Source organism: Lepus europaeus, chromosome 14 (genome assembly GCF_033115175.1).
Source record: "Lepus europaeus isolate LE1 chromosome 14, mLepTim1.pri, whole genome shotgun sequence".
Taxonomy (NCBI): Eukaryota; Metazoa; Chordata; class Mammalia; order Lagomorpha; family Leporidae; genus Lepus; species Lepus europaeus.
The window spans coordinates 67,588,572-67,609,656 of record NC_084840.1 but is presented as its reverse complement, the minus strand read 5'-3'; the positions used below and the strand labels follow the sequence as shown (position 1 = coordinate 67,609,656).

At 41.6% G+C, this 21,085-nt stretch overlaps 1 protein-coding gene across 4 annotated transcripts in view; it reads left to right on the top strand.

Moving 5' to 3' along the window:
• The first annotated feature begins 3,710 nt into the window (after positions 1–3,710).
• Positions 3,711–21,085, top strand: part of PRPF18 (pre-mRNA processing factor 18) — a 108,855-nt gene continuing 91,480 nt past the window's right edge. For all 4 annotated transcript variants that reach the window (XM_062210868.1, XM_062210865.1, XM_062210867.1 and 1 more), the window contains exons 1-2: positions 3,711–3,904; positions 20,401–20,478. In XM_062210868.1, the coding sequence (XP_062066852.1) occupies positions 3,839–3,904; positions 20,401–20,478 (144 nt within the window). In that variant the 5' untranslated portion in view covers positions 3,711–3,838. The remainder of the gene's footprint in view (positions 3,905–20,400; positions 20,479–21,085) is intronic.

Sequence of the window (21,085 nt, the reverse complement as noted above, 5' to 3'; positions counted from 1 at the left end):
ACATTGGTTTGACAAAAATGCATCAGAAAGGTTTTCACAATTTTTTGTAGTCTAGAATAGTTTTTAGATCAGTAGCTGTAAAAGCGTGATCCCTTTAGAGATTAGTTAAGTCAAAGTTATTTTTTACAGTAGCACTCGGCCATTACTTGCCCTGTTCACTGTATCGACATTTGCACGGATGGCACAAAGGCAATAGTAAGTTTGCTGATGCATTAGCACGAACCTAACCACTGGCACCAAGCTGCACCATTCTTCACTTCTATGTGCTCACTAGGAAAAACACGCCAGTTTCATTTTAAAGTATTTTAAATAAAGCAGTAAAAATTATTAATTATATTAAATATTGTGGGTTTTTTTAAAAAAATATTTATTTCTTTATTTGAAAGAGTTAGAGCACGCGAGAGAGACAGAGAGAGATCTTTCATCTGTTCATTCACTCCCCAGATGGCTGCAATGGCCAGGGCTGAGCCAGGCAGATGCCAGGAATCAGGAGCTTCATCCGGGTCTCCCACATGGGTGGCAGGGGCCCAAACACTTGGGCCATCCTCCACTGCCTTTCCCAGGCCATCAACAGGGAGCTGGATGGGAAGTGGAGCAGCTGGAACGTGAACCGGCACCCGTATGGGATGCTGGCATCCCAGGCAGCAGTCTAACCTGCTACGCTACGATGCCGGCCCCAAGTTGTATTAAATCTTAGCACTCAAATAGGCATCTTCTGAATATTCTCTGATGAAGCGCTCCTGCTGCAAACCAAAGTGCAATGGTTGGCTCAGGACCAGGGTTGAGGCTGTTTGCAGTAAGCTGAGCTCTGGCACCATTTTCATGGACTGCTACTCTCACTTGAAAGAAGAGCCCACGGACAGCCATGGTTATTCAGACTGGTGCATTTCCCAGACGTTTTCCTACAAATAAACAAAGTGAGCTTGTCACCTCAGGCGATTCTTGTTGCTAGATAAAATGTGAGCTTTCAGTAAAAAATAACACTCTGGAAAACTGTATCTCCCACTGTGAGGGTGGTGTTTTCTCAGTCGTGGAAAGGCTTTTCTGATGAGATGGAGGATGTGCTATTAATACATGTGATCTGTAAAATACTGTGTCATAAAATGTCCATATTTGGAAAATCTGCACAGATCAGTGAACTAAGATTTTCCCAATGATTAATGTGTGATAAAAAGTCCACTCAACATTCAGGACAGACCAATGGATTTCTTTAAAATTACTTATGTATGTATTTGACTTTATTTGAAAGACAGAGTGCACACACTGTCTCGGCCACTAGTTCAGTCCCAGATTCCTGCAACAGCTGGGGCTGGGCGGGACCGAAGCCAGGGGCTGGGAACTCAAGAAAGGCCTTGCATGTGAGGGCAGGGACCCCACTTGAGCCTTCACCTGCAGGTTCACTCCATGAGGGGAGTGAACTGGCAGATGGAAGATCTCTCTCTCTGTAACTCTGCCTTTCAAATAAATAAATCTAAAACACAATATAAGGCATATAAACAAAATGGAATATTATTCAGTGAAATCTTGTCATTTGTAGCAATATGGATGGAATAGAGGACATTGTATTGAGTTAAATTCAAGGAGGTTGAGGGGAAATGGAAGGAAAATATCATCCACATTTTCTGTGAAGTTTTTGTAAGCCAAGCACAAACAACAAACATCTTTTACAAGATGACAGATTTTTAATTTCTGTGAATACTTTATTATAGCCCCATATACACTATTAAATCACAGATATATAACAAAATTTAACTCTTTTAGGGTTTTTTTAAATGAGATTTATTTATTTATTTATTTATTTTCAAAGACAGAGTTACAGAGAGAGGTAGAGACAGAGATAGAAGTCTTCCATCCACTGGTTCACTCCCCAAATGGCTTCAACGGCCGGAGCTGCGCCGATTTGAAGCCAGGAGCCAGGAGCTTCTTCCTGGTCTCCCACGCGGGTGCAGGGGCCCAAGTACCTGGGCCATCTTCTACTGCTTTCCCAGGCCATAGCAGAGAGCTGGATCAGAAGAGGAGCAGCCAGGACTAGCACCAGCGCCCAGATGGGATGCTGGCACCGCAGGGGGAAGATTAACTTACCATGCCACAGCAACGACCCCTAGCTGAACTCTTACCACTGCCTTCCAGGATCCGCACTAGCAGGAAGTTGGAGTCTGGAGACTAAGCCCCATGTGGAACTCAGGGACTTCTATGTGGAACACAGGTTTAATGCCCGTCCTGATACATGGGTACCCCTGATGCATGTACCTGATACATGTACCCCTGATACATGGGTCCCACATTATTCCAAATCCTGCTGGTCATCCTCTTTCTCACATTGCAAAGGCTCCTCAAGTATTTGCTTGTTCAGTTATTCATCTCTGCGACTCTTTGATCTTGGGCCTTCATCAGCATTTAGCAGACACAGTTACCTAAACCTCAGAATCCGCGGATGTCTGCCATTTAAGAGGAGCTGGCACAGTCTCCCATCATCGCACCTGTGTCCTCCGTAAACTTCTATTACTGTTCCTGTCATCTGGCTTCTGTTTTATAATTTCTAATCTCTGTATCAGGAGAATGCTAATAAAGTTCTTAGCTTATTGAATTATAAACGATCTAGGAAACAGATATCCATACAAGAATATTACCATGTTTAGGCCAAGGCACCCCCTCACCCTCCACCCACTGTTTTTGTGAAGTATCTTATACTCTCAAAAGCTATAAAGTCAGCAAAACATATCAGGTAAGACAGTGAACTCACTTGGCTTAAGTCAGATATCTTTTAGATGAAATTTAACCCACACACATGCTGCAAAACTTCCTGAAGCCAAATAAACAATTCTCTCTCTCTCTCTCTCTTTTTTTTTTTTTAATAAATCAGTTTACTCCATTACCATCTGACTAAAGGGAATGAAATTTCTTTCCTCATTGAGTGAAAGAAAAAAAAAATCCTAACATTTCACATACAGCTCAAGAATGACTTAATAAAAATTTTATAAAAAAGTGATTTCATGGCATGGAGCAAAAAATAAGCAATCTTTAGGGATTAAAAAAAAATCTGACATAATTCTTCTCCAGAGTAACATTTTACTTCTTGGGTTAGACAAGAAAATAAATACATATGTAAATTTCTGGTTCAATCTCCAATCACGTCATTGACAATCTTGACTGCTGAACACATAATCAAAAGGTTGATCTCAGTTAGCCTGAGGTAGATGTTTAATTATCTCCAGCCTAGTATAAGCAATGTGTAAGTAAGGGAGGAGAGAATGACTCCGGAAATGCCTCGATGGATGCAGTTGCTTAAGTCTAGGGGAAGTTTAACAGGCTAGAAATGAACAGCGCCCTTTTCCTCTACACCTGGGAGCCAACGTTATTCAGGTTTTTCTCACCGTTCAAGACCTTAACAACTCCAGGAACTCGGAGGAAAGCTTCTAGTACAGGAGTAGGATCCTGCCTTACTGAATATAATATAGACGTTCTACGAGGAGGCTTTTGGACCTACATCAGCAGGGACAATAAGGATTAAAAATGCCGCACAAGGACCTCAACAGGATTCGTGGGTTTGCGTTCCCATTCATTTCTACCTCTTTTGCAGGCGATACTACAGGCGCGCTTCTGGAGGGCGCGGCCAGGGGGCGCGCATCAGCAGCCGCTTCGCTAATAGGCGCCCCGACCGCCCTCTTTTCCCCGCCTCTTGTTGACCTCAGCTTCCGCCGGAAGTGACCCACGTCAGTTGTTGTCTTCCCGTGTTTCGGCTCGGTGTTGGTGTCTGCGTTGGGTTCTCCGCGGCTGGTCGAGTGAAGCGAGGTCCGGAACGGGAGAGGGTAGCTCGGACTTCAGCCCAGGCATCGAGATGGACGTTCTGAAATCAGAGATTCTTCGGAAGCGGCAGCTGGTGGAGGACAGGAACCTGTTGGTGGTGAGGATCCGTGGGGTCGCGGGGGTTGCGGAGCGAAGAGGGGTGTGGGTGTGCGCCCGTGTGTGAGTGAGAGCGAGAGAGGGGGGCGAGGGGCGAGGAGGACGACTCTGAAAGGATTCGGGGTAAGGGTGGGGTTTAGCGAGAGCCCTGCCACTATCGGGGGCCGGGGAGCTCTGTGGGCGCTCCGCTGGTACGTCCCTCGGGAGCCTCGGGCGTGAGAGCGTGGGGATTACAGGCAAACCCGTGTTTCTGGCATTTCCCTCTCCTCCGACTACCCTGTTCCCCTCGCCGTTCACCTCACCGCCCCGGTACTCGCTGCCAGCTGTCTGTGTTCTTTCTGTAGTTCACGGAGTCGTCTGACTCAGGACTTGGGTCCAGCCAGAACACAGAGGAAGGTTAGATAGGATTTTCAAGTTTCTTACCTTTTAGTCAAACCCCATCATTTCATTCTAGTCGGCTTCCTCCCCTCTTGCCCAACACACACAGCTTCTACAGGTCAGCTCCTAAGGAACGGAAAGGCTAAGGCTCTTGGAAAGAGGTACTGAAAAAGAGGAAAAAGAATTGCATGATCTAGGAACTTTGAAAAGTTGGTTTCCTTTATATTAGACCATTGATTGGCATAGCTCTTCGTCTCAATACTCCTTTACAATCTAAAGAAGTTACTAAGGTTACCAAAGATGTTGTTGCTTGTTAGATGTGATGATATTTACAGTATTAAAAGTTAAAGCTGAGAAGCTTTAAAAATATGTATACATTCACTGATGGCTTGGCTCTCTGAGATGTGCAGACATATGAGTTGTCATTTTTCCTTAGATATTATCAAAAAGGTCACATTTTTATATTCATCGATCTCGTGAGAAATGTCTTTAAGTCCCGGGACACCATCAAACTGAGGATGGTTGGCCCAAGTTCTCTGCATTTTAAAAATGAGTTTTTATTTGTTTGAGAGGCATGCATATCCCATCCACTGGATGACGCCTCAAACGCCTGGGCCATTTTGAAGCCAAGAGCCAGGAACTCCAATCAGGGCCTCCCCAGGTGCGGCAGGAGCCCAGCTGAGGTTCAGCACTGCTGGGAGTCTGGCTGCAGCTGGAGCTGAACCCCAGCCGTTGCAATTTGGGACATGGGGCATCTTAGCTACTAGGTTAAGTGCCTGCTCTCTATGTTCTCCCACATTTTTAAGGTTGACTTGAAGCTGGAATTTTATCACAGACAACTAATGCTGTCAGTTGTTTTTCTGAAGTAATAGGCTCACTTGGTTCAGTTTGGTGAAGTTTTTCTTGATTACCCAAGTTAGTTTGTGGAGTATTTTTTCACGTAAAAGTGATGCGTCCTGAAAAAAGCAGCCAATTTGTGTTACAACTCAATTGCACAACTGCTGCTTCTCCAGAAAACCGTGGTACTTGGTAAAAATGAGGAGTGCTTTATGCGCAATTCCTGTTTCTTTACACAGGGTATTAAAACGATGTGGTCAAAATACTTTTACTACTTCAAGAAAATTGTTAAGTGAAACTGGCAGTGTCTTGTCACTGTCTTTGTTGCTAAGACTCAGCAGACGTACTGTTGCTTTCTCCCACAGTGCAGGTGTCAGCAGAGTGAACAGGCCAATTATGTCTTCATATTTGAAATAGTTCTGAGGGCAGGGGTCTGGCACAGTGGTTAAGATGCTGCTTGAGCCTGCCCAACCCCCCACCCCCACCCCCCGCCATGTTGGAGTGTCTGGATTTGAGTCCTGGCTCCGCTCCCGATTCCGGCTTCTCATTGATGGCACATCCTGCGAAGAAGGGGTGATGGTTCAGTCCCTGCCACCACAACATAAATCAAAAATTTTGGCTTCACGACTCCTCTGTGCAGGTCTTCAGGATCCATACAGATCTGCAAACCGCAGTTTGAGAACGTGACTTAGAAGTTTGGGAGCAGTGTATGGTTGATATATATGATATAGTGTAAGTAGCTATTACAGTTACCAGTAGCTTGGTAGGATGGCAGATTCCTAATCATTGAAACTTTAAAAACAATTAGAAAGGAGGAGCTAATGAAATAGAGTGATATTTAGCAGGTGAAGAGGGAGAAGCTTGTCCATATTTATAGCTTCATGGTTTCCTATCCACTACAGGAACCTTTTCTTTTGATGAGTGGTTTGGGAGTATTTTAAAAACTAATTAAGGTGTTGGAATGCTAACTTGATGTTAGGAAGGGCCAGAATGTTGAAATCTAAGTGCTTGAAAAAGGAAAAAGTTGAATCACCACTTACATGCTTCTGGAGTTTACAAGTACATATTTGTGTAATCAGCTTCTTTGTCATGGAAATGGAACAGTCTGTAAAAATGATCAATTTTTAAAAGCTTTGATATTTTGTGATTATTTTTATTTTCTTATTTTTATTTTTTTTGACAGAGTGGACAATGAGAGAGACAGAGAGAAAGGTCTTCCTTTGCCGTTGGTTCACTCTCCAATGGCTGCCGCGGCCGGCGCGCTGCGGCCGGTGCACCGCGCTGATCCGAAGCCAGGAGCCAGGTGCTTCTCCTGGTCTCCCATGGGGTGCAGGGCCCAAGCACTTGGGCCATCCTCCACTGCACTCCCGGGCCGCAGCAGAGAGCTGGCCTGGAAGAGGGGCAACCGGGACAGGATCGGTGCCCCGACCGGGACTAGAACCCGGTGTGCCAGCGCCGCAAGGCGGAGGATTAGCCTATTGAGCCGCGGCTCTGGCCTATTTTCTTATTTGAAAGGCAGAGAGAAAGAGATTTTTCATCCACTGTTTCACCTCCCAATGTCCACAACAGGCAAGGCTGGGCCAGCTTGAAACCAGAACTCAGTCTGGGTCTCACTTGGGTGCCAGGGGCTCAAGTGCATGAGCCGTCACCTCTGCCTCGCAGGGAACACGTTACCTGGAAGCTGAATAGCCGGGGCTTGAACCAGGCACTTTGATGCGGGATGCAGGCTTTCCGAATAGCAACTGAACCACTGTGCCAGATGCCCGTTCCACAGAGTTATTTTCAGTTTGTTACCATATATAAACGCTTCCTGGAATGCCTTTTATTTTTAAAATCTGGTAATTGATTTAGTTACTTAGATAATCTTGGCCAGAAGAGTGATTTGCCTAGTTACAGAGCAGATCAGAACAACAAACGGCATACTTGAAATAGAAATTAAAATACAGAAATTCATAGTTCCTGTTAGTAATCAAGGCATTATGCAGTGTGCTTTATATGTGATATCTCTTAATTTGTCTAGCAGTCCCTTCATGGTACTTTTATTTCCATCTATAGATGAGGAGATTAAAGTGAAGAGATTTTACGTGGTTTGTAAGATCACACAGCTAACAAGTGATAGAGACCAGTTTTTTTTTTTTTTTTTTTTTTTACATATTTATTTGAAAGGCAGAATTGTTGGGGGAGAGGGGGTGACACTGTAGTACAGCGTGTTTAAACCTGGCCTGCAGTGCTGGCATCCCATATACTAGTCCTGGCTGCTCTTCTTCTGATCTAGCTCTCTGCTCTGGTCTGGGAAAGCAGTATAAGGTGGCCCAAGTCCTTGGGTCCCTATACCCGCGTGGAAGACCTGGAAGAAGCTCCTGGCTCCTGGCTTTGGATTGGCTCAGCTCCGGCTGTTGCGGCCATCTGGGGAGTGAACCAGCAGATGGAAGACTTCTCTCTGCAGCTTTGCCTTTCAAACAAATAAATAAATCTTTAAAAAAAAAAAAAATGAGATGGAGAGGTAGAGAATGATCTACTGTTCACTGGTTTTCTCCCCAAATGACTGCAGTGGCCAGGGCTGAGCCAGACTGAAGCCGGGTGACTGAAAGTCCATCTGGGTCTCCCTTGTGGATGGCTGGAGCCTAAGTCCTGGACCATCTTCTGCTTCTTTCCCAGGTGCATTAGCAGGGAGCTGGACAGAAGGAAAGTAGCAAGGTCTCAAACCAGTGGTCCTATAGCATGCCAGCATTACAGGCAGCGGCTTGACCTGCTGTGCCAACATCCAGATTTGGATGTTGGTCTATTCCGCTTCGAAGCCTACTATGTTAAACACTAAGAATGTTTACATTCACCTTAGGAACACAGAACTAATATTCATAGAACTGATGTAAGAAAGCACTTTGAACATTATATTGATATATGTGGTTTATATTTCTCAAAGCAATATATTCAATCTCATTTGAGCCTCACTTCTCTAATTAGTAGAGAAAGCAAAAAGTATTATGCTATTTTCATGAATAATGAAATTGAGGCTTACAGGATTGCATGATTTTTCTAGTACTCCTGTGGCCAGACAAGACAGATCTCAAGTCTCAGATCCAATTATGGGTGAGTGGTCTTACATAATATAAGAGAAGGGATTATAATTAGACATCTCTTCATATTGTATGCATGGGAAGACAGTCTTTGATTTGCAGCTGTGTAATTTTGTATACCATCAGCTGCTTTATAGTTTATTTGCTTCAGCTATGATGCAGTAACTTGTAAACTTTTTTCATTGCCTCATTCATAATAAGAAATACATTTTTATATTTTGATCATATATATACATATGAATGAAGTTTCATGAACTAATTTTTTTAAGGAATTGAGTTTAAGATTTATTTTATTTATTTGAAAGAGTTATAAAGAAAGGTAGAGACAGAGAGACAGGAGTCTTCCATCTGTTGATTTACTCCCTGAACGACCGAAACAGCCGGAGCTGAGCCAATCCAAAGCCAGGAGCTTCTTCCAGGTCTCCTAGATGAATATAGAGGACCAGGAACTTGGGCCATCTTTTGCTGCTTTCCCAGGCCATTAGCAGGGAGCTGAATTGGAAGTGGAGCAGTTGGGACTCGAACCAGCGCCCACATGGGATGCTGGTGCCACAGACCAGGGCTTTACCCTACTGCCCCACAGTGCTGGTCCCTCATTACCATAACTGTGATTTTGTCATGTTTTATTGTTTAGGTCTATTTTGTTTCATTTTTTGGGCTCAAATTGTTTTCATCACCTTGTCTGTAGCTAGGATCTTCCAGAAGATCAACTCACCCTTGGTCATTTCAGCTGATGTCCTAGCTGTTTAATGCTAATTAGTGGTAGCTAAATAGTGACTGCATAGCTTGTGAGTACCCCTTTGTCACACTGGAGAAGTTGTGAAAATAACCTCCTGTTACCTGTCCTAATCTGAAGTTAATGTAACATCTGCATGCTGGGATACCAGCGCTTTGGAGATCCAGAGCTGGGGGTCTTTTTTAATGTAAAGCCTCACTTATGTGGAAAACTGGGCTGCTCCAGGCACTCACTGGGAGAACTAATAGTTTTCCCAGTTACAGCTATGAAGATGATCTTTGTATGTTTGTATGAAATTTGACCTCTACTCCCACCCAGTATATATTGAATATTTCTCATATGCAAGATACTACACTGCGTCACAGTGGATTAAAATAAAGAGTAATACTTGATCCTTTTTTAAAGAAACATGTTAAGGAATTTTACGGAGAAAATAGGAGCCAATAGACAGGAAATTCTTCAACTTTTCCTGGTAAAATGGTTGCAAGTAGTGGTTTTATTTTGGGTCAAACCTTCTACCTACATGTTGGATGTCAAATTTATCTACTTTATTTTTTAACATCATTAAGAACCCTAATATCAGTTATTCGTTTCTTCCTGTGACTTCAGTCTGTCTGCTGGCTTATCCCTATCAGCACTGTAACATAGAAATATCACCCCCATGTATGTATGTATGTATATATATTTTCCTTATAGACAGCTTCTTAAGATAAATTCTAATCCCTATTCACTTTTTTACCTGTTACCTTCTGACTTCTGCCTCTGTCATTCTGTTGACTGTGCTCTGACCAGGTATACACTAGAGACTTCTTTGATTACTCATCTCACAGTATTTGGCACTGAGAGAGTCTCCTTTTTTACTATGCCCTTGGCATTTTTTTAAATATGTTTTTTTTTAAAAAAAGATTTATTTATTTATTTGAAAGGTGGTTGTAGGGGGGAAGGTGGGGAGAGAGAGAGAGAGAGAGAGAGAGATAGATAGATAGATAGATATTCCATCTGGTGGTTCACTCCCCAAATGGCCACAACGGCCAGGACTGGGCCAGGCTGAAGCCAGGAGCTTCTTCCAGGTTTCCCACATGGGTGCAGTGGCCCAAAGACTTCAGTCAGGATTCAATCCAGTGCACATATGGGATGCCAGTGCCGCACAAGGCTTTACTTGCTATGCCACAGCACTGGCCTCCTCCCTGGGCATCTTTTACGTCACTGCTTCCTAGTTTTCCTTTTTTTTTTTCTCAGGCTGCTTATTCTTGATCTTCTTTACATGATGCTGCTTCCTTTTTTTTTTTTTTATCTTTAAGATGGTGGCTTTTTAGGGCCGGTGCTATGGGGTAGTAGACTAAGCCTCTGCCTGCAGCGCCAGCATCTCATATGGGCGCCAGTTGTGTCCTGGCTGCTCCTCTTCTGATCCAGCTCTTCTATGGCCTGGAAAACAGTGGAAGATGGTCCAAGTGCTTGGGCACCTGTACCCATGTGGGAGACCTGGAAGAATCTCCTGGCTTCAGGTTGGCCCAGCTCTGGCTGTTTTTGGCCTTTTGAGGAGTGAAGCAGTGGGTGGAAGACCTCTTTCTTTGTCTCTCTCTGTCTCTGTCTCTAACTCTGCCTCTCAAATACATAAATAAAAATCTTAATAAAAAAAGTTGTTGGCTTTTCTTAAAAGTTTAGGCTTAGCTGTTTTCCCTTCACACTGAATATTCTTCTCTTTAACCTTATATTCAGCTTTGTCATTTCTATTACTGTTTGTATTGGCTATTTAAATGAAGTGTTTGGGTAGACTTCAGGGAATCCATCAGCTCCTTGAAATTATATATAAAATTTAGCACATATGTGTGTATGATCCCCCCCCCATTATGTTATTATAGTAATCTTTGACTCAAAACAGGTTAAGAACTAGTCAGTTCTGCGTAGGTGAATGCCAGATCTCTGTGCCATTACCCTCTTGTGCTGTGTTCCAGCTCTAGAGAACCTCTTTACACAGAACATCCATATGCCACCTAGCCTCTGCAGTGATCATTTTGCAGTATTTGTTTCATCACATAACTTTCCATTATTCACCATTCCCTCCATTCCTCAATCCAGCTAGCAGTGCAGACAGTACATTTCCATCAGAATAGTTGTCCCAGGCAGAATATTTTAGGGTAGGTTATCACTACTTTTCCACAATTTTTTAGGAGACATTTAAAAGCTAAGTGTTAACTACAATACTTCAGCTATCAGACTTTCCACAGAAAGCTGGTATACCACTCGAAATGAGGCAGCAGAATCACCTAAACCCGTGTTTATCAGATGCAGGTAGGTTAATGAAGACGATTTACTGATCTGTGTGTATTTCACATCAAGTTGCAGGTTCCAGTATGCTTTACCCCTAAACAGTTTGACATGCATATTGTTAACCAGAGCTTACTGTTTGTAGTACTTTTTGTCTATTCGCAAACATTTACATAAAAAGAATGCACACATCTTTTTACAAATAGATTTATTTATTTGTATGGAAAGCAGAGTGATGGAGAGAGAGGGAGTGAGATAGTTAGAGATCTTTCATCTGCTAGTTTACTCCACAAATGGCTGCAATGTCCAGGGACAAAACCAGGAGCCAGGAACTCCATCCTGGTCTCCCACAAGAGTAGCAGGGGCCCAGGCAGTTGGGTCATCTGCTGCTGCTTTCCCAGGTGCATTGGCAGGGAGTTGGGTTGGAAGCAGAGCAGCAGTATTGTAACCGGTGCTCCGATATAGGATGCCAGTGGCTCAAGTGGTGGCCATAATATAGACCCCAGAATGTACAAATCTTAAGCATACCATGCGGTGAATTTTGACAGCTGCATCCTCTGTGTGTGACCTAGTCTGTGTGAAGAGTACATTGACCTGACCTTGAAGTCAGTCCCTGCAGCCAGTGTTGATTTCTTTCCACCCTCATTTTGCCTGCTCTAGAACTTCACATAAATAGGATCATGTGTGTACTCTTTATCTCTAACTTCGTTTGATCAAAATAACATTTGAGTTTTACTCATTTTGCACATGTCATGTGTTTTGTCCTTTAATTGCTCAGCTGTGTGAGTATACTTGCTTAATTAGTTCTCTTAGTGCTGAGTACCTGGGCTGTTTCCAGGATTTGGCTATTATGAATGATGCTGCTGTGAGCCTTCCATGACGAGTGTTTTCATTTTTCTCAGGAAAAGGACTATGAGTGGAATTGCTAGGTCACAGAATACGTGTATGTTTAGTTTTGTAAAATGCCACCAAACCTGTTTCTGAAGTGGCTTTATTCTGTTACAGACCCACCAGCAATGTAAGAGAAGTGGATTGCTCTGTGTCCTTGCCAGTGATTTGTGTTGTCAATCTTTTGAGTTTCAGCAGTTCTGGTGGATTTGTAGTGGTATCTCATTGTGATTTTAATTTGCATCTTCCTGATAATCATTTAAAGTAATCTTCATTTTTTTTGCCATTGGTATATCTTTTTTGAAGTATTAAAATTGCTTGCATGCTTTTAAATTGGGTTTGTAGTTTTTTTTTTCCTGTTAAGCTGAAGTAGTTCTTTATATAGTCTTTTATCAATCTCTTGTTAGATAGATGTTTTGTGATTATTTTCTCCCAGACTTTCAGTTGTCTGATTATTTTCTTGATAGTATTTTCTCATTAACACAGCTTTTAATTTTGATAAAGCTCAATTTGAGTTTTTAAATGGTTATTATGGTATTTAAAACATTTTAGAATATTTTGATTTTATTTAAAAGGTAGAAAGAGACAACAGAGACCTTCAGTCTGCTGGTTCTTTCCCCAAAAGCCCACAGTTATTAGGTCTTAGCCAAGCCAAAGCCTAGAGCCCAGAACTCTCTCTGGGTCTCCTCTGTGGGTAACGAGGATCCAAGTACTGGAGACATCACCTGCTGCTTCCCAGAGTTCACATTAGCAGGAGGCTGGCTCAGAGGCGGAGGCAATAGGGCCTGGTGGCCCTCGGAGATGGGCTGTGGACATCTCAATCAGCGTCTTAACCACTGCACCAAACACCTGCCCTGCTTATTATTTTTCTGTATCTTGTCTGGGAATATGAAATTGTAAAATGATTTGGAAAATGCTTTGGTAGTCTCTTAAAACTTAAACATATAACTACCATATGATCCATCTACTTTCTAGAGAATAAATTGCAAAGATAGTCTCTTATGTAGTCTTCAAAAAGCTTTATGGTTTTATCTTTTGTAAAAAACTGAATTTTAAAAAATTATTGGGTCAGGTTTTTTTATGATGTGAGGTAGGGTTGTGCATTTCTATATGGATATCCAGTTATTCAACACCATGTGTTGAAAATATTTGTCCTTTACCTGTGGATAATTTTGGCAACCTTGTTTAAAAAAAAATTAATGGTTTTAGCGTGAATCCATTCTGGGAATTCTGTTCAGTTTCAGTGATGTATTTGTTGGTACTTATGCCAGTGTCACATTGTCTTGGTTATTGTAGCATTATTGATCCTAAGGTAATGTAAATGATATTACCCTCACTATTACTTCTGTTGTAGAATACCCCCAAAACTGAGTCTGTTCAGCTGACATGCAGGAAGCCAATTTCTGACACCAGGGTGATGGAAGAAAGAGTTGATTTGAATTGCCCCAAATGAAAAGCCAGGCAGCCGTTACTTAATTCCCGGACTCCTTTAGGGACTTGGGGGAGAGGGTGATGACTCGGGGGAAAAGGAGGATGAATCTTAGGGATTAGAGTGGGGGTTGAACAAGGCATGATGAGCTTTTGCCTGGATCCCTGATGTGTCTGCCATGCTCATGGCCTTGCTGAGCCTGATCAGCAAGGAGGCCAGTGTGTTCTGGGAATGTTGTGATGCCAGAGTGGCCCCTGTCTGAGGTCTGTGGGTAGATTGGTTATTACATTGTTTTATCAGGGCTCGAAGTTCCTGTAAAATGTCTTAAAATAGAGTCTGGTGGTAGGATGTTCACCACAGAGGTGATAATTGAATTTGGGGTCTTGTAATCCCGAGTCCTGCAGGGTCAGCCTGACCCTTACACCCTTCCCTTCACTTAGTCAGTCTTGAGTGTGCAGTGGACTTGTGATTGCTATGGGGAAGCTGACAGAGAGGTACAGCTTGTATCAGAGGCTCCATTTCACTGCTGCTTTTTATGATTTCTTCTCCGCCTCTTTCTCTTCCTCTCCTCCTCAGTCATCTTGTCCCACCATTTTTCAAATTATTCTTTCCTAAGGAATTTTATTTCTTTGAAAAAGGTTTACATACAGTAAACTGCACATATTTAAAGTGTACACTTTGGTTACCAATGTATGCAGTTGTCCAACTTACAGTGCAGTTAGAATAAAGAAACCCATCTTGTCCAGAGGTTTCCTTCTTTTTATTTATTATTTATTTTTTTGAAAGACAGAGTTACAGAAAGAGAAGGGGTAAACAGAGATCTTTCATCTGCTGCTTCATTCCCCAAATGGCGGCAACAGCTGGGACTGAAGCTAGGAGCTTGGCACTCCATCTGGGTCACCCATGTGGGTGGCAAAGGCTTACAAAGCACCTAGGCTGTCTTCCGCTGCTTTCCCAGGTGCATTAGCAGGGAGCTGGATCTAAAATGGAGCTGGGACTCAAATCTGCTGTCTGATACCAGATGTTGATGTCATAAGAGGGGGCTTAACCCGCTAGGCCACCACACCAGCACCCCCTTCTGGCTCTTTGTAATCCCTCCTTTTTACCATGCCCTGCATCCCACTCCCACCCTGTCCGCAGCCACTGCTTTCGCTTTTGGTTACCTTAGGTTAGGTTTCATTTTTTAGGATTTTATATAAATGAAATGATTCAGACTATTTCCTGTCTGGTCTGCTTTGTATTTACCTAATTTTTTAAAGGTTCACCGACATAACAAAAATATGAGGCTAACAGGATTCATTGACATTTTATGATTATTATATTGGTGTTGTCTGTTTAAATTTGTATGTTTGTGTGCCTTTCATCTGGTCTGTGATGTCAAACTCTTAAAGACTGATTTTCATTCTTTTTTTTTTTTTTAAGATTTTTTAAATTTATTTCTTTGAAAGTCAGGGTTACACAGAGAGAGGAGAGGCAGAGAGAAAGGTCTTCCATCCGATGGTTCACTCCCCAGTTGGCTGCAATGGCCGGAGCTGTGCAGATCTGAAGCCAGGAGCCAGGAGCTGCTTCCAGGTCTCCCACGCAGGTGCAAGGGCCCAAGGACTTGGGCCATCTTGTTCTGCTTTCCCAGGCCATAGCAGAGAGCAGGATCAGAAGTGGAGCAGCTGGGTCTTGAACTGGCGCCCATATAGGATGCCAGCACTTCAAGCCAGGGCATTAACCTGCTGCGCCACAGCGCCGGCCCCTTGATTTTCATTCTTGAGCAAGATATTGACCCTCCCCACAGCTTGCAGTTTCACACATGCTGTTTGGCTTGGCCTGTCCAGTCTCTGTACTTGTTAGCTCTCAGTGTCTTTTTTTTTTTTTTTTTTGGCAGAGCTCTTGATGTGTGTATTCCATTTACATAAACACTAAAAACCTTAACATGATTGAAAGAATAATGATTCTAATTAAATGTTAGTGTTGGCATTGTGGCACAATGAGCTAAACTGCCACTTGCAATACCAACATACCCTATCAGAGTGCTGGTTCAAGTCCCCAATGCTCCAGTTCTGATCCAGCTCTCTGTTATTGCCTGGGAAAGCAGTACAAAATGGCCCAAGTCCTTGGGCCCTTGGGCCCCTGCGCCCGCGAGGGAGACCTGGAGGAAGTTCCTTGGTCCTGGCTTCGGATTGGCGCAGCTCTAGCATTGCGGCCATCTGGGGAGGGAACCAACGGATGGAAGCTCTCTGTCTATCTCTCTCTGCCTCTGCCTCTCTGTAACTCTGGCTTTCAAATAAATAAATAAATAAATAAATCTTTAAAAAAATGGAAATGGTAGCATCACAGATTCAGTTTTAAAAATTCTCCTTTGATAGAAATGCATAAGATTTTGAAATGGAAACATTAAAGAAAGTAATGATTGTAACTGATATGGAATACATTGGAAGAAATGATTAGGGAAGACAATGCATTATTTTCTAATTTGAGAAATTTATGTGAAATAAATGGTTAAAAAGTACAAGAGCTAGAAAATCTAACAAACCAAAGTCAAAATACAAAATTAGAGCAGATTTAGTTTTAGATCTAATTGGTTTTTGTTTGCATGGTGCAGCCTCCATTCTTAAAAAAAAAAATAGAATGAGATTTCTTACTGGGCAGTAGCAGGACACGGTGGTTTTTGTAAGGTGGGAACAAGGACACAACAGTTTATAAAAAGCTATTGGTTAACTTCAGGTTGCTTTTTGTAAAGATTCAAGCAGGAGAAACTTCCCTACCATGCCAGCTGGAACTTATCTGTTCAGGGATTTGGCCTTCTCTCTCTCTCTCTCTCTGTTTCTTGGAAGGTCAGATAAACAACTTAGTCTTACCTTTTTGAATTGGAACTTAAGCTTGAGTGACTTTGTTTTTATTTGGTCTGTTAGGCCTAAGGCAGGAGCTTAGTCTAGACCAGTGACCTCCTGTAAGTTTTGCTTAAGGGTAAGTAAGAAACAAAACTTGTTTGACAATCAGAAGAAAGTGTTTGGAGAAAGAGCAAATTAGCGGTTAAATTGAAAAGTGAGATCAGGCTGAGACGTTCCTTTGGATTTGCACCTTGGGCATTATTTCTGACTAAAGAGAATTCCTCAGTGAACAGTGAGAATGGATGCCCAGTTGCCAAGGGCTGCAAACAGAGGTCAGGAATTGGAGATGAGGTAGGGAAACCATTTTAGTGTAATTCTGCTGTAAATGATACCCAGAGCAGGACACAGAAGTTTTCTTCAAGGTTGGTGAGTCTTCAGCAGATGTAAGCAGTGTTCTTGAAGACCAGGGAACAGGTAAAGATGCAGAAGAAAAAACAGAATTGATGAGGAGAAGTCTGTCAGAAAGGCAGGAGGAAGTGAGGTCTGGAATGCAGTTGGAGGAACCTGCCTTACACAGGTGTTAACGTTCCTGTTCCCTTGCCAGGTGGAGAAAGGATTGGGTGCATATCCAGGTCAGGATCTATGTTGGGGGAATTTGGAAGAGGTTGCATCTGATTTCTTCCTCTTTAAAGTAGGGGGAGTGTAGTCATTTGTTGAAAATAAGCTATATGAAAGGGGTAAAAGATTTGAGGAAGTGGGAATGTGAGAGGCTAGCATTGTGGCGCCATGGGCTAAGTCATTAGTTAGGATGCCGACATCCCTCATGAGCGCCCATTTGAGTTCCACATGCTCCACTTCCAGTCCAGCTCCCTGCTAATGTGCTTGGGAAAGTAGTGGAAGGTGGCCCAAGTCCTTGGGCCCCTGCACCCATGTGGGAGAGTGGGAAGAAGCTCCTGACTCTTGGCTTCAGCTTGGCCCAGCCCTGGCTGTTACAGTCATTTACGAAGTAAACCATCAGGTGGAAGATCCCTCTGTGTCTCTCCCTTTCTCTCTGCTTTTCAAATAGGTAAGTAAATCTTTGAAAAAAGAAAATGGAGAATGTGTAATAGTCAGTGTAGACAACTGGAGAGAAAATAGAATGAGTAACTATGCCAGAATTAATGGGCTGCATTGAGGCCCAACTGGTTTTCTCTAGTGTTTCTCAAGTATTAGCATATGCTGTAAGCATGGAGAAAAAGCCAGTGAGCTGATTCTTAAGCATCAGTGATTCTCAGACTTGGAGTTCTCAAGACCCTTTTACATTCTTAAATTTTTGTTTGTTTATTTGTTTTCATGTTGAAGACAGAGAGTAGAGACCAATCTTCCATCCATTGGTTCACTCCCCAAATATGTGCAACAGCCAGGGTTTGTCAGGCCAAAGCCAGGAGCCTGGAACTCCATGTGGGTCTCCCATGTGGGTGACAGGGAGCCAAGTACTTGGATCATCATCTGCTGCATTGCTGGGTGCATTAGCAGGGAGCTGGGTCTGAAGCAGAGGAACTCCAACCAGCGCTCTCATGTGGGATGTGGTTGTCTGAAGTGGTGACTTAACCTGCATCACAATACCTGTTCCTACATTCTTAAATAGTGATAGCCCCAAAGAACTTTATTTGTGTGTACTATCTATCTATTATTACCATATTAGAAATTAAAAATGGGAAAATGTTGATATTCCATGTGGTAACATAATAATAAACCTATTAGACGTTAACAGATATTTTCATAAAAATATTTGTTTTTCAAAACAAAATAAATTTAGTGAGAAAAACACTGCTTTAAATTTTTATAAATTTCTTTAGTCTCTGGCAAATTAGAAAATAATTGAATTCTTCTCTTTCTCCATTTAATCTGTTGATGTGTGTTCTTTAAGTATATGAAGAAAATATATCCTCACACAGATAAGTAGTGGAAAAGAAATGTTCTTAATAAACTTTTTGGATAATTGTGAATATTATTCTTTGCCACTGCACCAAAACTAGACATGTGGTAAGTTAGAGTTTGGTTTTGGTCCATCTCAAAGCATTGCTCATACCCTATACCCAATTGATCTGTTTTGCTCTTTGAGTAGATCTTTTTACCTATGTATGATTTTGTGACATCTTGACTTTGTAATATAATGGTTTGCTGACTCATACAGATCTTCTAAATGTTAACATTTTTCATTAGATATTATCAGAAGTTCACAAGTGTTATTTTAATATCATCACTGATTTCATCTGAATAGACATGAAATATTGGGAGGAGGTTTAAGCTCAGAGTATTAGAGAAAAGTTTTCTTACCATTTCAACTTTTACTTGAAAGTTGTAATTTTATCATACTGTTTTCCTATAAGAAACGGGATCACTTTATTCAGTTTGGAAAAAATGTCTGCCAGCTGCTGAAGTCTGACTAATCAAGCAACAAGCAACTGCACAGTGCTTCTCTTTGAGAAAACAGTCGTACTTTAGTATGTAGCAGAAGTGCTTTACACATTTTCATTTTTGTTTGATCCTACTGAATATTAAAAGGCGTGTACTCACGGGATTAAGATGTAGAACTGTTTCCTTTGTCAGGGACATCATGGAGCCTTTTTACTTTCCTGAAAGTGCATGGTGGTGAAGAATGTGGTGAATGCTGGTACAGTTTGATGCCATTGTCTTTTTTTTTTTTTTTTTTTTTTTTTTTTTACAGAGTTAGACAGTGAGACAGAGAGAAAGGTCTTCTTTTTTCCATTGGTTCACCCCCCCAAGTGGCTCCGATCTGAAACCAGGAGCCAGGTGCTTCCTCCTGGTCTCCCATGCAGGTGCAGGGCCAAGGACCTGGGCCATCCTCCAGTGCACTCCCGGGCCACAGCAGAGAGCTGGACTGGAAGAGGAGCAACTGGACAGAACCGGAGCCCCAACCGGGACTAGAACCCCGGGGTGCTGGCGCTGCAGGTGGAGGATTAGCCTAGTGAGCTGCGGCGCTGGCCAATGCCATTGTCTTTATGTGCAGATTTTAGTTTTTCTCACCATTGCTTTTGTGCTATCAGTGCAAATATGGGCACAATGAAAAAAGATTGTATAACATTATTATTACTAAAATAAATTTGACCTTATAGAACCTCTGAAAGCACCTTAGGACATTCATCAGTGTGTGCAAGTGTTGACAGCCTTATCTTTGCATTTCCACCATCAAACCCTTCTCTTAAAGGTTTTAGCATTTATTGACAATGATTGTCTGAGGAATGAGCTTTGAAACCCTGATGTGCTAAATATATATGTGGAGATATTGAAGTTCTGTTATAATTACTATTAGTAAAGTAGAGCAGTATTTGAGCAGAGTCATCCATGGAATAATATACAGGAGATGGAGATGCAGATAGTAACAACTTCTAAATTAGGCTGCAGATTTCACAGTGAGGATAATTGTTTATGTCTTGTAGAAAGAACTAACATCTTTTTAACCATAGTAGGTTTAGAGCTTGTCTCTTAACTTCAAATCACAAATATCTTTAAGCCATCTTTTAAATTAAAAAATTTATTTTGTGTCTACCTTATTTTAAGAATTGTTTGATATATTAAGATTTCAAATGACAAAAAATAATTTGATACACTCTTGGAAGTCTCTTGATGGATTTCAGGTGTTGGCTCTGTGTGCTATAGTTTTTGTTTGATTAATTCTGTTAGGAGAAAATAAAGTATTGTTTTCTGTGGTTGATAATGAATCCACTTGTAGGAATTATCTTTGAATTCAAATGTCAGAAAATTAAAACGCCACCAATATTTGAAAGATACTCTAGGTTTCTTTGCCTTTGGACAAGTCTATTAAAATGATACCATAGGAAAAATATTTTAGTATTTCTCCCACATTAGCACCAGATGCACAGTGCAGGGGAGTGGTGTGTTTGGAGAATCAATGTAATCCTCTAGAACAACAACAAAAATTATCAAATTCTTAAAATCATTTTAAGTTTTCAAAAGGTTTCTTAAGGTACTTGTTGACTGTTGGGCATGAACTTTTGATAAAGGACATATTATTAACTTAAATTTTTTCTTTAATAGGAAAATAAAAAATATTTCAAGCGTAGTGAACTTGCCAAAAAAGAGGAGGAAGCATATTTTGAAAGATGTGGCTACAAGGTATGAAGACTTGCTTTTGTGTTATGTTGTGTATTTCTGAGTTTAAATTTATATAGCTATTGTGAATTGACAAAATTATTGATCTCTGTTCAATTTATCAATGTTATACATTAGCCTGTAAATGAGAAGCCATCTGGAGAGGTATGAGTTTTGTTTTTGCTTTTTATTTTTTAACCTTGAATTCAGGAAAAATACATGCATGACTTTTGGCTTGGAATGGTTTGGCTTTTTGTGGACAGCATGAAATGGCTTGAGATGAAAGCTTGAATTTTTTTAAAATTAAGTCCTAGATCCAATATATTGTCTTATTTTCATTACCACTCCCACTTCCTCCCCTCCCAATAAAAGTCTATTTTGGAAGAGTTCAAAGCATCTTATTTATTCAGTGACAGTTATTAGCAGTGGTATTTCCTCTGCTTTTCCCTGAATATTTAAGCCATTAAGTTTTATGTTTGCATTGTTGATAATTCTTTATGGGGCCTAAGTACTTCTGCCTGAAACATATGGCCATATATAGTTTAGGTACTTTTGTTGTAAAAAGGTATCATATTTTAAACACTCTTTTGAATCTAGTGATAGAAATTAAATTTTGAAATATTTTTTAGAA